Source organism: Pipra filicauda, unplaced genomic scaffold (assembly GCF_003945595.2).
Source record: "Pipra filicauda isolate LSUMZ 115617 unplaced genomic scaffold, ASM394559v2 scaffold265_size1292809_pilon, whole genome shotgun sequence".
Lineage (NCBI taxonomy): Eukaryota > Metazoa > Chordata > Aves > Passeriformes > Pipridae > Pipra > Pipra filicauda.
In genome coordinates, this window is record NW_024104382.1 from 233,345 (window position 1) to 245,937 (window position 12,593).

The 12,593-nt window shown below is 43.1% G+C and overlaps 1 protein-coding gene across 1 annotated transcript in view; it reads left to right on the forward strand.

Annotated features, from left to right (window-relative positions):
- The window catches only part of PTPRT (protein tyrosine phosphatase receptor type T), a 282,106-nt gene that overhangs the window by 209,012 nt on the left and 60,501 nt on the right, over nucleotides 1-12,593 (forward strand). Inside the window, exons 13-14 of the mRNA XM_039382339.1 lie at nucleotides 2,889-2,949; nucleotides 12,193-12,341. Coding sequence (XP_039238273.1) covers nucleotides 2,889-2,949; nucleotides 12,193-12,341 — 210 coding nt within the window. The remainder of the gene's footprint in view (nucleotides 1-2,888; nucleotides 2,950-12,192; nucleotides 12,342-12,593) is intronic.

Below are 12,593 nucleotides of genomic sequence, written 5' to 3' on the forward strand. Positions count from 1 at the left end.
TATGACTGTCTTACAGTATCTAAAATCAGAATCAATTACAAAATCTGTTTTCTTGGTTTTGGGAACCCAGTAGCTCCATGAGTTACATCACAGTATCATCATCACGTGTATGACACACAAATTGCTGCCACATAATGGAGAGAAACTATTTACAAGGACATGTCGTGGACAGGACAAGGGGGAACGGCTTCAAACTAAAAGAAAGTGGGTTTAGGTTGGATATTAAAAGGAAATTCTTCCCTGTGGGGGTGGGGAGGCCCTGGCACAGGTTGCCCAGAGAAGCTGTGGCTGCCCCATCCCTGGAAGTGTCCAAGGCCAGGTTGGACAGAGCTTGGAGCAACCTGGGCTAGTGGAAGGTGTCCCTGCCCTGGCAGGGGGTGGAATGAGATGATCTTAAAGGTCCCTTGCAACCCAAACCATTCAGTGATTCTATGATAATTTAGCCTGTTAATGTATAGGTGGTGATCAGTGCCCACTTGAGTGTGTTTGCCCATAGAAGGCAGTACTGTTTTCTTTCATTAATAGATACATATCTTGAAATACCTCATTTTTATTGTATCAAAACAATTCCAGTTCTCTAAGGAGATTGTTTCTTTGTCCTTAATATTAGTTAAATATATTTGTGTACCAGAGAATACAGGATTGGTTAGTAAAAGCAAACTGAAACAAGACATTTGTAAACTTCTCTTTAGGAGAAAATACCTTTTGACTTTGCCCCCCCAAAGGATTTGATTTTGGTCAGTTGTGATTTCATCTGGACAGTTTTAATTCCTGTGTAATCGTGACTTGCATTTCCCTGGAGTGAAGAATGTGACACTTCTCAGGCTTGTGTGTTTGAGCAGACAAAGCCTCCACTGACCCCTTAAATATAAGGCTGAATAAATAGGATCAGACAGCCTGTCATGGGTGTACTGTAAATAAGTTCTTTAAACTGCTGTCAGTAGCAAAAAAGGAGATTTGGGGCTATGTAGGGTCTAGGATTATTTCCTTCTATGAAAATTCAGCTCCTTATTCTGGATTAGGATTTAGGTTGTTACCTTAAACTAATTAAATGAAACCCCAAAGCCTCTTGGGCAGAGCATACCCAAGCTGTAGGATAGAATCAGCAGAAGGGGTATTTACACATTTGTTGCCCCATGTCCCTCCTGTGTCCATATTTAAGGTGGGACACAGCCAGGGCTTTTTGGGTTGTTTCATACATTCTAGGACCAGGTCATGTTTTTACTGAACCATAACTCTGACCAGTTTTCACAGTAAGATTTGAAATATTCCTTAGGAAGTCCTTATTTTAGGCTGCATATTTCAGGAGAATTTGAGCCAAAATGGACTGTCCAATTCCTAAACATAACCCTCCTTTTGCTTGCCTTTATTTTCTGTCCTTATGGAGCAGATCTTTCTGAGCTTTCCTCTGCAGCCTGGAGGGATGTGCAGCTTTTAATGAGAGCTGAGAGTCTGGTGTGATCACAGATGTCTCCTGGTGAGACAGGAGAGCAGCAGAAAGAACAACAAGATGCTGAAGGGAACAATTGCAGTGGATAGTCCTGTGTGAAACCTGGCCTGGCCTCAGGGGGGGTTGGTTTAATGGAATGATTTTGGGGGTGTAGGAGGTTCAGCTTTGTGAGCTCTCATTTTACACATTCTGGTTGTTTTTCCCTTTGTTCAGAAGTTATTGGGAACTTGGAATTCCACAGTGAAACTCAGTGGCAGTCACTGCACCTTTCTGGTGCATTCTATGGCACATGGCATTTCTGGGTTTCAAGAGATAAGAAAATTATGTTAAAATACCTTCAGGTGTACCTTGGAATCCATGCCATTCCAGTAGCTTGGAAAATAACAGGAATCTGGCCAGAATTTCAGGTTTATAGCAAGAGCCACCTCCAGGAAAACCAAGTCATTTCCATTTAATCCTCATGAACTGTCCTTAGCCCCGTGTGTGCACAGAGTGACTGTGCTGAGTCTGGTTCCCACATGTGCTTATGGAATTTGTGTTCAGAGCAACCATGAAAGTGACCACTTGAACCCTGCAATTGTATTTCTAAGCAATTCCTAGTGTTTGTGGAGTCTTCAAGGATTGGATTTTAAAGTTGTGCAGCAGACTGAAGTTTGTGTTTCCCTGTTTTTCCCTGTCTTGACCGTTGCTGCTGCTTTTGAGACTCCTCGTGCCTGGCGGGAGATCTGTAACACCCTGGGCCACATCTGCTGTGAACCAGCTTTTCAGAGGAGCCCTTTTCCAGTTATGAAAGGGAAAACATCACCTCTTAAGTTCTAACTGACTGCCAAGGCTCGGTTTGTGGCGCTGCTCAAACACATATCAAAATGTTCCGGAGAGAATTGTTGAAAAACTGTGGTAGAAAATGCTTGCTCACAGTGACGCAGAAAGCTCATGCATACCCCCAGTGCTCAGCTCTAAATATGGAGTGATGCTTGAATTGGTAATGAACTATTTGCATTTCAGAGTTTGATGAAGCGTGATTTATCATTAGACAATTTGCTCATTGTCTAAATATTCCAAAATTGTGGCGTTCTCGCATTGGCGCTTCCCCTGTTTATTGTTATTTATATTAATAGCTCTGACATCTTTCTTTCCATTTCAAAAATGTCAAGGCACTTAACAGGCAAAAGTAAGTCTCATTATCCATGTTACTGCTGTGGCAAAGTGAGGGAAGAAAGAGGTGAGGGGATTTATACATGGTGACACCAGTCAGTGAAACACAACCCGTCTCCAGCTCACTATTTATTATTCACCACCCTATATAGCTCCTGGAAAAAGTGTAAGAAAATGGTAACTCAGTACAAAAACCAGCACAAATACTTTGTATATTGAAAAAGAATCCTAGAGTTCTTATAAATCTAATTATGTGCTTTTCTTTTTTTCTCCTTTTGGATATTTTGTTCATCTGATTGGCCGTCGATATTTAGAAGAAATGCCTATTCCTACTCCTATTACTTGTAAGTACTTGGCTGGGGATGATGTTTCTTGAGCATGGTCACCCTGTGGTAGTTCTGTGCTTTGTGGTATTCTTTTCTTTTACCACTTTATTTCTACCATTCCATTTATCCTTGTCTTTCCAGCAGCTCGTGTTTAGTTTTCTCAGTTGCACACTGTTGTGTTTTCCCTGTTCTCCCATTGCACCTGTAATTGTGCCTGCAAACACATTAATGTCCATATATCAGTTATGGTTTATAGCTCTTCAAATTGAATATTCTTCTTTAGGTTGGATAGTAGGAACAATTTCTTCTCCAAAAGGGCTGTCCAGCACTGGCAAAGGCTGCCCAGGGCAGCGGTGGAGTCACCATCCTGGAGGCATTTAAAACACATGTAGATGTGGCACTTGGGGACATGGTTTAGTGATGGACCTGCCAGTGCTGGGTTAACAGTTGGACTCGATGATCTTTGAGGTCTTTTCCAACAGAAATGATTCCATGATTCTATAAATGCAAATGGGACAGATACGGAGTGTCCCAAGTGCACCTTTTTAACATTCCATTGTACGTAGCCAGACTTCAGGAAAATTCACACCTGAAAGATATTGTTGGGAAGCCATGGATATAAGCTTTTTTAAAATCCCAAGATTTCTGACAGCTACAACTTGACAGGATCTCAGCAAACATCCCTGTTGCTGGAGTTGCCAGGTTCCCAGGGTTGGTTTAGATGGCTGGATTATGAAGTGGTTCAGATATTCAGATCTAAATCACCTGTCCAGTCCTAACGACAAGGCTGCATAATTAAGGCAGTTTTTAAGGCACATGAAAATGCTTCACACATCGGTGTTTCCAGAGCCATCTGTTGTCTAAAGACTGAGGGGCTGGAAAGTAGTCGGGGCCAAGCTGTTTCTGCTGGGATAATAGTTGTCTGAGGATCAGGAGGAGGAGAGGACTAGATCAATGATCTGAGGAAAGAGACCTGGAGAACTGAGTTGGATGCTTTGCCGCCCTCAGAGGGTTGGGAGGGGTGGAAAGGCAGCTGTTACTGCTGAGAGGAACAGCTCTGCCCTCTCCATCTCTCAGAAGCAGCAGCCGTGTCACTGCCATCCCCCTTTTCCCGGGAGCACAACCTGCCACACTTGTCAGGGCTCTGAAATCCAGAGAGTTGTCAAAAGGGCCCTGCCAGTTCCTCCTGCTCTGCTGCTCCAGCAACCACATCCTTTGCCTGTTCCTGCAGTTCCTCTTGGTCTTGGGACTTTGTCCTGGAGACACAGCAGGAGGGTGCTGAGCAGGTCAGCCAAAGGAGCATGTTAATGTGCTGCCATTTGAGTTCTTCTCCACTTGAGTTGCTTCACATCCAAAGAACGAGGACAGGAGTTAAATCTGAGGATCCCTACGTGGAGGGATCTTACTTTTCAATGACCTATCAGAAAATTATTGAAAGAGGACCTTCCCCACTCCCTGGAGCACGTGAGGAGCCTCAGGACACCATCACAAGCCTTGACTTTGCCCAGTGATTTCACTGTAAATGCAGAGTAACTCCAGTTGCTCTAGACCTCACTCTGCTTCTCTAAGAATGGAATTTGACCCTAAGAAGTCAGATTAAAGAGAAGTTTAACTAACTAGGGGATGCTTTTAACACATGGGTGCTGCTAGCTGTTTGAATTTCCTGGTACAACCTTTCCTCTTCTGCACGCTTCTCATATTTTACTGTTCTGGTTTCTTACAACCAGTAGCACCATTGCCTGAAAAATTCAGTCCCAGGTTTTGCATTATAATTTTGTCTTCTTCCAGCAGACACCATGTGGTCAGAACATTCCCTGCTCCACTATATTTTGAGATTTATGTATTTAAAAAGATGAATCAACCTCTGAGCCCTCTGTGACCCATTTTACAGCAGCACGACATTGTTTTAAGCAGTCAGCTGAGGATTGCTCTGCTGGAGCAACCACAGGGATCCTTAAGGGGTCTCTTTGCTCTCTTGTAATGGCTTCTGGGGATCAATTTGCTAGAACTCTTTTGCTCAGGGAATAGTACAGTGACTCAGGAAAAGTGAAGAGAGGAACCTGAACAACAGTCAAGGCACAAGGAATATTCCAGTAGCAAGGGAAGAAATCAGGAGAATCCATGAAGGAGCAAACAGTGAAGTTTTACTGAGTTCCATGTTTCAAGGTTCACATGAAATAGGGTGTTGCATTGTGATTGCAGATGAAAATCTGAAGTTGCTAAGGACTGTGTAATTCTTAGCAAAGCTGATAGAAATTGCTACAGCCTCCCATAAGCAGAGAGGTTTGATTCAAGTTTATTTGAAATGTTGTGAAAATAAGAGCAGCAGTATGTATATATTTTTTTAAATAGAATTGGTTTCCATGCTATGACTTTGTATGAATGTTTTAGTTCTGAGGCAAAATTCAGTTGAATGAGTTACCAGCACTGAAAAGCAGGTTCTCAAATAGATCTGCTGGCAGACCTTTAAATGTGACCATATGGACTACATCACTTTATTTTTGGTTTCAGTTTCTGGACTTCAAAGTTGTGTTTCTTAGAGCAGTTCTTGTCTACTTTCAGATAATTCCTCTCAACGCTTTGTCATCTGCTATACTGGCATTTCTTCTTGTTAGGAACCAAAATCTTCTTGTTAGGAAGGTCAAAATCCCCAACCCTAACTCTTCTAAACAGTTCTTAGTGATAACTCTATTAAAGTCACAGAGAGTTATGTCATAAGTAACTGGTTTTTACAGAGACAGGCCACAGCACTGTGGTAATTGGAGTTCTGCCTTCAGCCAGTCTTGTGTTCTGCTGCAATCCAGGGCTTAAAATATGATTCTGTAAGATGGCTGAGCACCCTCAGCTCTGGTGAAACCAGTCACAAATATTCATTTATAAGAGCAGCTCTTTTAGTTATTTTTGGTATACGTAGTTATGGGATTTTTGTATAGCAACACTTGATTGAAAACTTGTTACAACATGTAGGAACAGGTGAAAGAGAAGGCCATAAAGGTCTTTTATAATATGCTTTAAGTGGAAATACAAACCCAGGAGGCCTCAATTCCTAACTTGTAACTCATCATATAGTGTCCTTCAATTTACCCACCATCAAAAGCTGGTTCCTTATGATTTGAGATCCTGGGACAGAACCTGTGTTTGTCCTGGGAAAAGGGAGCTGTGGAATTGGGAGTTCCTGTCCTGGTGCACTCCTTTCATCCCTGTCCCCAGGGTGATGCCTGAGCCTTTTCAGAGGAGTTACTCTGTATTTACACCAATACAAATGGTGTCTAAGGTTGGTACAGAATTGCTGGCTGTCTCTTTGCACTTAAATTTAATGGGCAGTGCAGGATCTCAACCCATCCACGTCTGAAAGCTTTTGTTTTTTTTTTCCTGGCTGAAGCTGTAAAACACAGGCAGCAATTCATCCATTTTACAGGAGGGTTTGCCTTTAATGACAGGCACCTCGTTTGCAACAGTATTTTCAACTGCAGCAACTCGTATCATGACTTTATTGTTTCCTCACCAGGAAAAGGAATGGAAATGTTTTCTCTGTGTGGGTTGTTTGTTTTGCTTTGTTTCTTTCTCCTGGGCTCGGTAATGGCTGCAGAATGAAATTTAATCAGGAGAGATATCAGACCAGGGAAGTGTTTCTGGAAATATAGAGATTCATGTGTGTGTTACAAGCACTCAGTTTAATGTTATTTATAAGAGAAGGGCACTCAATGGCCAAGATGATGTTTTACTTTTCCCCTGAACTGGCCAGAACTCCTTGGACATTATTACAACATAGGAAGCCCCTTCAACTCCCATTGCAATTTCTTACCAGTTTTAATTGTTGGATGATTTCAGCTGGGAGGAATTGTCAAAGGTTATTAAGCTAAATTTATACTTACTTTTTTTTTTTTTTTTAAATAACAGGGTTTGTGCTGAATTTATTTCCACTGTCTGTGGGACATTTGAAAAGAAAAAAAAATCTCATTATTTTATTTATAGGCATACCTCTGTATAACCACATTAATACAGAAATATCTCCATATATTTCCATGGATGGTGGGATCTGCCTGCACAGGTCAGCTTGCTAAATCAGGATTTTAAGAAGAAACATTCCTGTAAGATGCTTTTCTCATTAAATGCTGGAAAAACAGAGTTGTTAATCAGTGGCTATGCCAGTCTAATAAAGGCAAATTAAAAAAAAAAAATGAAAATGCAGAAAGTAGGTGAGATATTATTTAGAACATGTCTGTGTGGTGATTGCAAGCCTAAACTTTGGAGGGGGCAGAGTTTGTGGCTGTCAGTACCAACACAGGCTTATATATATTGGATGGCTCTGACCTGTGTAAAGTTTGTAGGGTTGTAAGTAAATGTCCCCACAAAAAGTGGTTAAAAATTTGATCAAGTGAAGCTTGGATCATATTTCTCAAGACCCTCTGTTTGTGTGCACTCAGTACGAAATACTCAGAGCATATTTTGACTTCCCTCTGCATTACTTCACTTTCTCCTGTCAAGTGATGTTTGCTCTGTAAGTAACAATGCTCCTTGCTCTTCACTCCACCTGTACTCCCTGTGTTCCTGCCATAACCTTCCTGAGGCCAGGAATGCTCCTCAGCCCTGCTGAGGCTGCAGTCAGTGCAGGGGGAGCAGTGAGGAGGTGCAGACTGAAGGAGGACCATCAGAGCACGGAGGAGATTCCCCAAGCATCGGAGCGATGGAAGGCTCTGAACTCCCGTTCCACTTGCTCTGTTTACAGATCTTTAGTGACCAAAACTTCACAGCCTGTCTACCCTGTCAGTTTGAGAGACAGGCAGCTTTTCCTGCATGGAGTTGTCCCCAAGTTTCAAATGAACTGCCCTTCCCATAGCTGAGCCCTATTACTTACTCCCTTGCCCTTGCAGACAGTGAGAGCAGCTCCCCTGTGATGTCTTTTCATATGTTTGAAGACCTCTCGACCCTATTTGATTTCCTTTTCTCTAGATTAAAGATCCATATTTCCTTTGGCCTTTCCTTGTAGATCATGTTTTCCAGCTTTACCTTCCTTGTCCTTCTCTGTGTGTGTCCCTTTGGCACGTGTCTTATTTGAAGTGCAGTGTTACAGCAGAGTCTTCTCTGATCCTCAGTCACACCAAAAGGATCACCCAGACCTTGCAGATTGTAGTGCCATGTATAATCCCTCCCTTATTTTTCACACCAGCATGAAACTGTTCTTCTAAACTGATTTTGTGATCTACCACAGGTTTAGGGGATGGAGATCCTGTTCAGTAGATCTTCTGTTTAACCAGTGCTCCCTTTTATTTGTATGGCTCATCACAGCCTGCCTTAAATTGCTGCAGATTTCATCATAAATAATGTGTGTGCTCCCAGCAGTTTACTATGCACAGTTCTGCAAAAGGAGTTTTATTTTGTGGCTTTTTGAAACTGCTTATTGAAAACGAGGGCAATGTGCAATTCGTGTCTGTGGGAGGAAATTTCACGTTTAACTTAGGTGATCTATACCTAATGTCTAAATTACCTGTGCATGCAAATCTACATTACAGTGTATATAACCCATCCCTGGGAAACATCTAAAATTAAATCTGTCAACGTAAACGTATGAGAGTTCTGGAGGAGTGGCAGTTACAGCTTTAACATTCATGTAGAATTGATAGAAAAAGTTAAAGAAGAGTTTGAAGCTGTTTTTAAAAAATAATCCCGGATGCTTATCCAAACCTCCGCAAAACAGGGATCTGATCCTGCAGATACTTCCAACAGAAAATATTACTTGAGCTCTCTGATTAATGCCCGTGGCATTAAATGGTTTGTGCTCAATACCAGGTTTGCATTCCTGGAGTGTTTAAGTGGAACTCTGGCAATTTTAATGTAGTGCTTCAGATTTTACGTCTAGTTTCTGATAGGAGTAGAAGTTTCAAAAATAACTGAATCAAATCTCCATCTTTTTTTTTCCAAAACCCACACTCAGTTGAGGTTCACTGCCAGTAGTTTTATCCTTGCTTTAGTGGGGTCACCATCAACTGCCTGATGATACAGCTGATTTCATTTTTTTTATTCAATGTCGAGCGTCTTTCTGTCTCATCCCTCCTGTGTGTGTGTAGTGCTTCTAAACACCATCTCTTCATTTACAAGCCCTGCAAGGGGCAACCCACTAAACTCCATCCACGGACTCCTGTTTTCTTCTTCACACATTACCCTTAAATGTAACCCGGCCATTAATATCACCTTATTCCCGTGCTGACATTTCAGTCTCTTCACCCTGTGTTGATTGTAGCACTCTTCTTCCCAACATCTGCCTGGGCCTTTATTTCCTCCCCTTTTCAGCTGCATAATGCATGAGTGGGGAGGTGTCTGCTCCGTGCCTGGTGTCAGGCTGTGCTGGGCACACTCTGGGCACCCGTGATTGACACTAATGCTCCCAGAGCAGCTTCGTCGGGGTGTTGCAGGGCTGTGTTCAGGGGAGGCTGGTCAGTGGGGAGAGCAGGAGCCCTGTCACTGATGTGGCTTGTCAGTGATCCGCAGAGATCTCTATTTTTGGAAGCAGCATTTCTAGATGAATGCTTTCCCAATTCCTGAGGCATTTTTGACACGCTGGGAAATAAACCTCTACCTAGCTGCGGGTTTAAGTCACATCCTTAACATTCTGGAAAGTGCTAGTCATTTGATTTTATAATCCTTTCTATGAATTATAATGATGGCAAGGACCAAATAGGCTTAGTCCTGTGCTGCCACTCTCTCCAGACACGGAACGGCGGCAGAAAAGGCACGTTCAGAAACCGAGAGCCCCTTGATGTGTCTGGCGAGCTTAGCTCTGAAATCCTCAAAAGAGATCTGTCTTCCTTTTCCCTCTAAATTTAGATGGAGAAGTTTTACGTTCTTGGAAGAGAGAGGGAGAAAGGTGGAAAGTGATAAAGAAAATGGTAGCATTTTTCAGGTGCAGAAGCGTTTTGTGTTCCCTGGTCCCCCTGTGAGCTCCTGCGCAGGGGCGGCCGGTTTGTGTGTGCGAGTTAGGTTGGGACCTTTAAACTCATGTCACCTTTTCTTTTTAGGCATTCAAGCCAATGTTTTAGGGGCCTCTCTGTCTTCTACAGGACCAGGTAGAACTCCTTTGCATAGGGCTGTTGTAAGCAGGCCTTTGGGGACTAATGGGCTTGGGTTTGGGGTTACTTTCTTTTCCTGCCTAGGACATGCAGAAATGTTGTTGCTCAAAGAGAAAACAAGTTTGCCAATTCCAGCTCTTTGTAGCCTGTTGGCATTTCTGAAAAAAATACCAGGCCGTGGGGACTTACAGATAATAATTGCCACAAATAATTGCATTTGGATTTAAAAAGGAAGTCGCCCTTCTTGACTCACCATTTTTAAACCTCAGCAGTGGTCGTCTGTAGGGGCTCACCCCAGCAGTCCAGAGTGCTTGTTATTAAAGACTTCTGCATTTTGGATTAGTGTTTCCCACTGAGAGATTTTAATTCCTGTTGCCAAAAGAATTCACACAGGCATGTGCTATTAGCAAATTTGAAGGATTATGGAACCACATAGTAGAGTTAATACACTTCAAGACTATTGTAGTTACCACAGGTACCACAGCACAAAAAATACGGGCTCCCACGTCTGCAGCTCTGTGCTAACATTGCCCAACACTGGAAGCAAAGCTTTTAACATCATTAAACACCAGCTTTTTGCTTCATCACTCAAGGACTGTTCCCCTTTGTATCTTCATCTGCAGGAGTGGGTGCACCATGGGGGTGTGGGGAGATCTAAATGTGCCCCCTGTGGTTTTGTACCCAATTTGAACAGCTCTGGGTTTGGATTGGAACCACTAATTGTAAAAGGCTGAACCCCAGCTGGAGGAACAAGATGAAACATGTGTTTGTTCTAAAGTTTGCAGCAAACATTCGAGTTTTCTCCATAAATCTGTGCTCTCCTGATCTGGATTATCCACTTGCTTTAAAAAAGTCCTTTTCCCACAGACACAGGCAAAGGTTTTAGCTGTCTTTGACCCTTCGTTGCAAATGAGTGTGACTGGCCAAGCTGCCCATCTCCTGAAGGCTGGGGCTCAGCTGTGTGCTTGAACTTGCTTGGAAATGCCACTCTGACATGTTCTGTGGATAAATAAAGCCCGTTAGACTATGCTGCAAGGAGTATCTTTTTTAAGAATCTAATGCAGTTTAAAAGACAGGTAGCACTTACCATAAGCCTGTAGTCTTAGAGAAGAAAAACCTCTTTGCACAATGATTTAGTCGTTAGGATTTTTTTTTTTCTTCTTTGAGTCGGAGGAAAGAGAGAAATCTAAAGCTCCTGCTTACAGTAATCTGTTTTTCTCCCTTTTATTTTGTTTTATTTTCTTATCTAGGGAAGTTGTGTAAGCAAAGTTCTTTGCTGGCGCCAGGGATTTGTGTGATATTTTTTCAAGGTGTGGATTGTAGAATGTCACACATTCATTTTTAAAGGGTTTTGCTCTCTGATACAAGTGAAGCACAGGGCAGTCAAATGTCAGTGGAAGCTTAGCAGCTCACTTTTCCTGCTTCTCTCCATTTTCTTATTATTAGCTGTGTTTGCAAAAGAGGAGCCTCTTATGCTCTCAGCTCTGGGAGTGTTTTCAGAGCAGGCAGCGTTTCTGCTTTGGCCAAAGTTTTTGCTGTCTCCTCAAAATAAGAAAATACCTTTTTTTCCTGGAGCACAGGCATATGTGGACATTTCTAAAACAGTTTCAGCCTTTAATTTGCCCCACCCCTCACTGGCTGTGGATCCTCAGTGCAGTTTGGGCGTGTATCAGAATTTAGGAGGCTGCTGCCCTCATTGCTGTGATGGGGACAGGACAAAACTCTGCTCCAGCTCTCAGGTCACACAGAGACAGGTCCCCTGGAGCACTCCAAGAAAACCCCTGGTGCAGACACCCCATGGGATGGATGCAGATGTCCCATCACCTCCAAGTGAGTGGTGCTGATCACTGCTCCCATCCCGAGCCCTCTGCTCTTCCTGGAGTGGTTTCCACCCCCTCCAGGGGCTGTGCCTATGCCACCCTCTCCAAGGATGAGGTAGCACTCCCACTGCTGGGGTGATGCAGGTTTGTGCAACAGAAGTGACTGGGAGGGTCAGCTGAGCTCAAAGATGTTTGCTGTGCTCCACAACAGTTACATTCAGAAGTTGTGGGCTCTGCTCTTGTGCAGTTTGTCAAACGCCCTGCATGTCTGACCGAGTGGGGTAACTGTGGTTTGTCAAAATATTTTGTCATTGCTTCGTTTTTAATGAGGGAAAACTGACCTTGGTTTCTCCCCTCTCCAAACTGCCCCAAAGGAAGCTGGCCAAGAAGCAGAAGGAGACTCAGACCAGCACACAGAGGGAGATGGGTCCCGTGGCTACTTCTGACAAGACCTCCACCAAACTCAGTGCTGTGCACAATGAAGATGCTTTTTCTTCCAGCTGCCAAGATGTTAATGGATTCAGTAAGTTTAACTTGCTTGCAATGGATATGACCCCCTTGGAGAGCTCTGGGTTCCTAAAAGGACCTCTTCCTATGGGCACAATGTTGAGGAGTTAGGAATGGCAGTGATAGAGATCATTGCAAAATCTCCATAGAAATCTGGAATGTCTCTGGCACTGCCCCTGTTTTAACTGTTAGACAGGTGGAGAACATTCCTGCTGGCTCTAAATCTACTGAGAATAATTCATAGTCTGTTCTAATAACTCCATCAGAC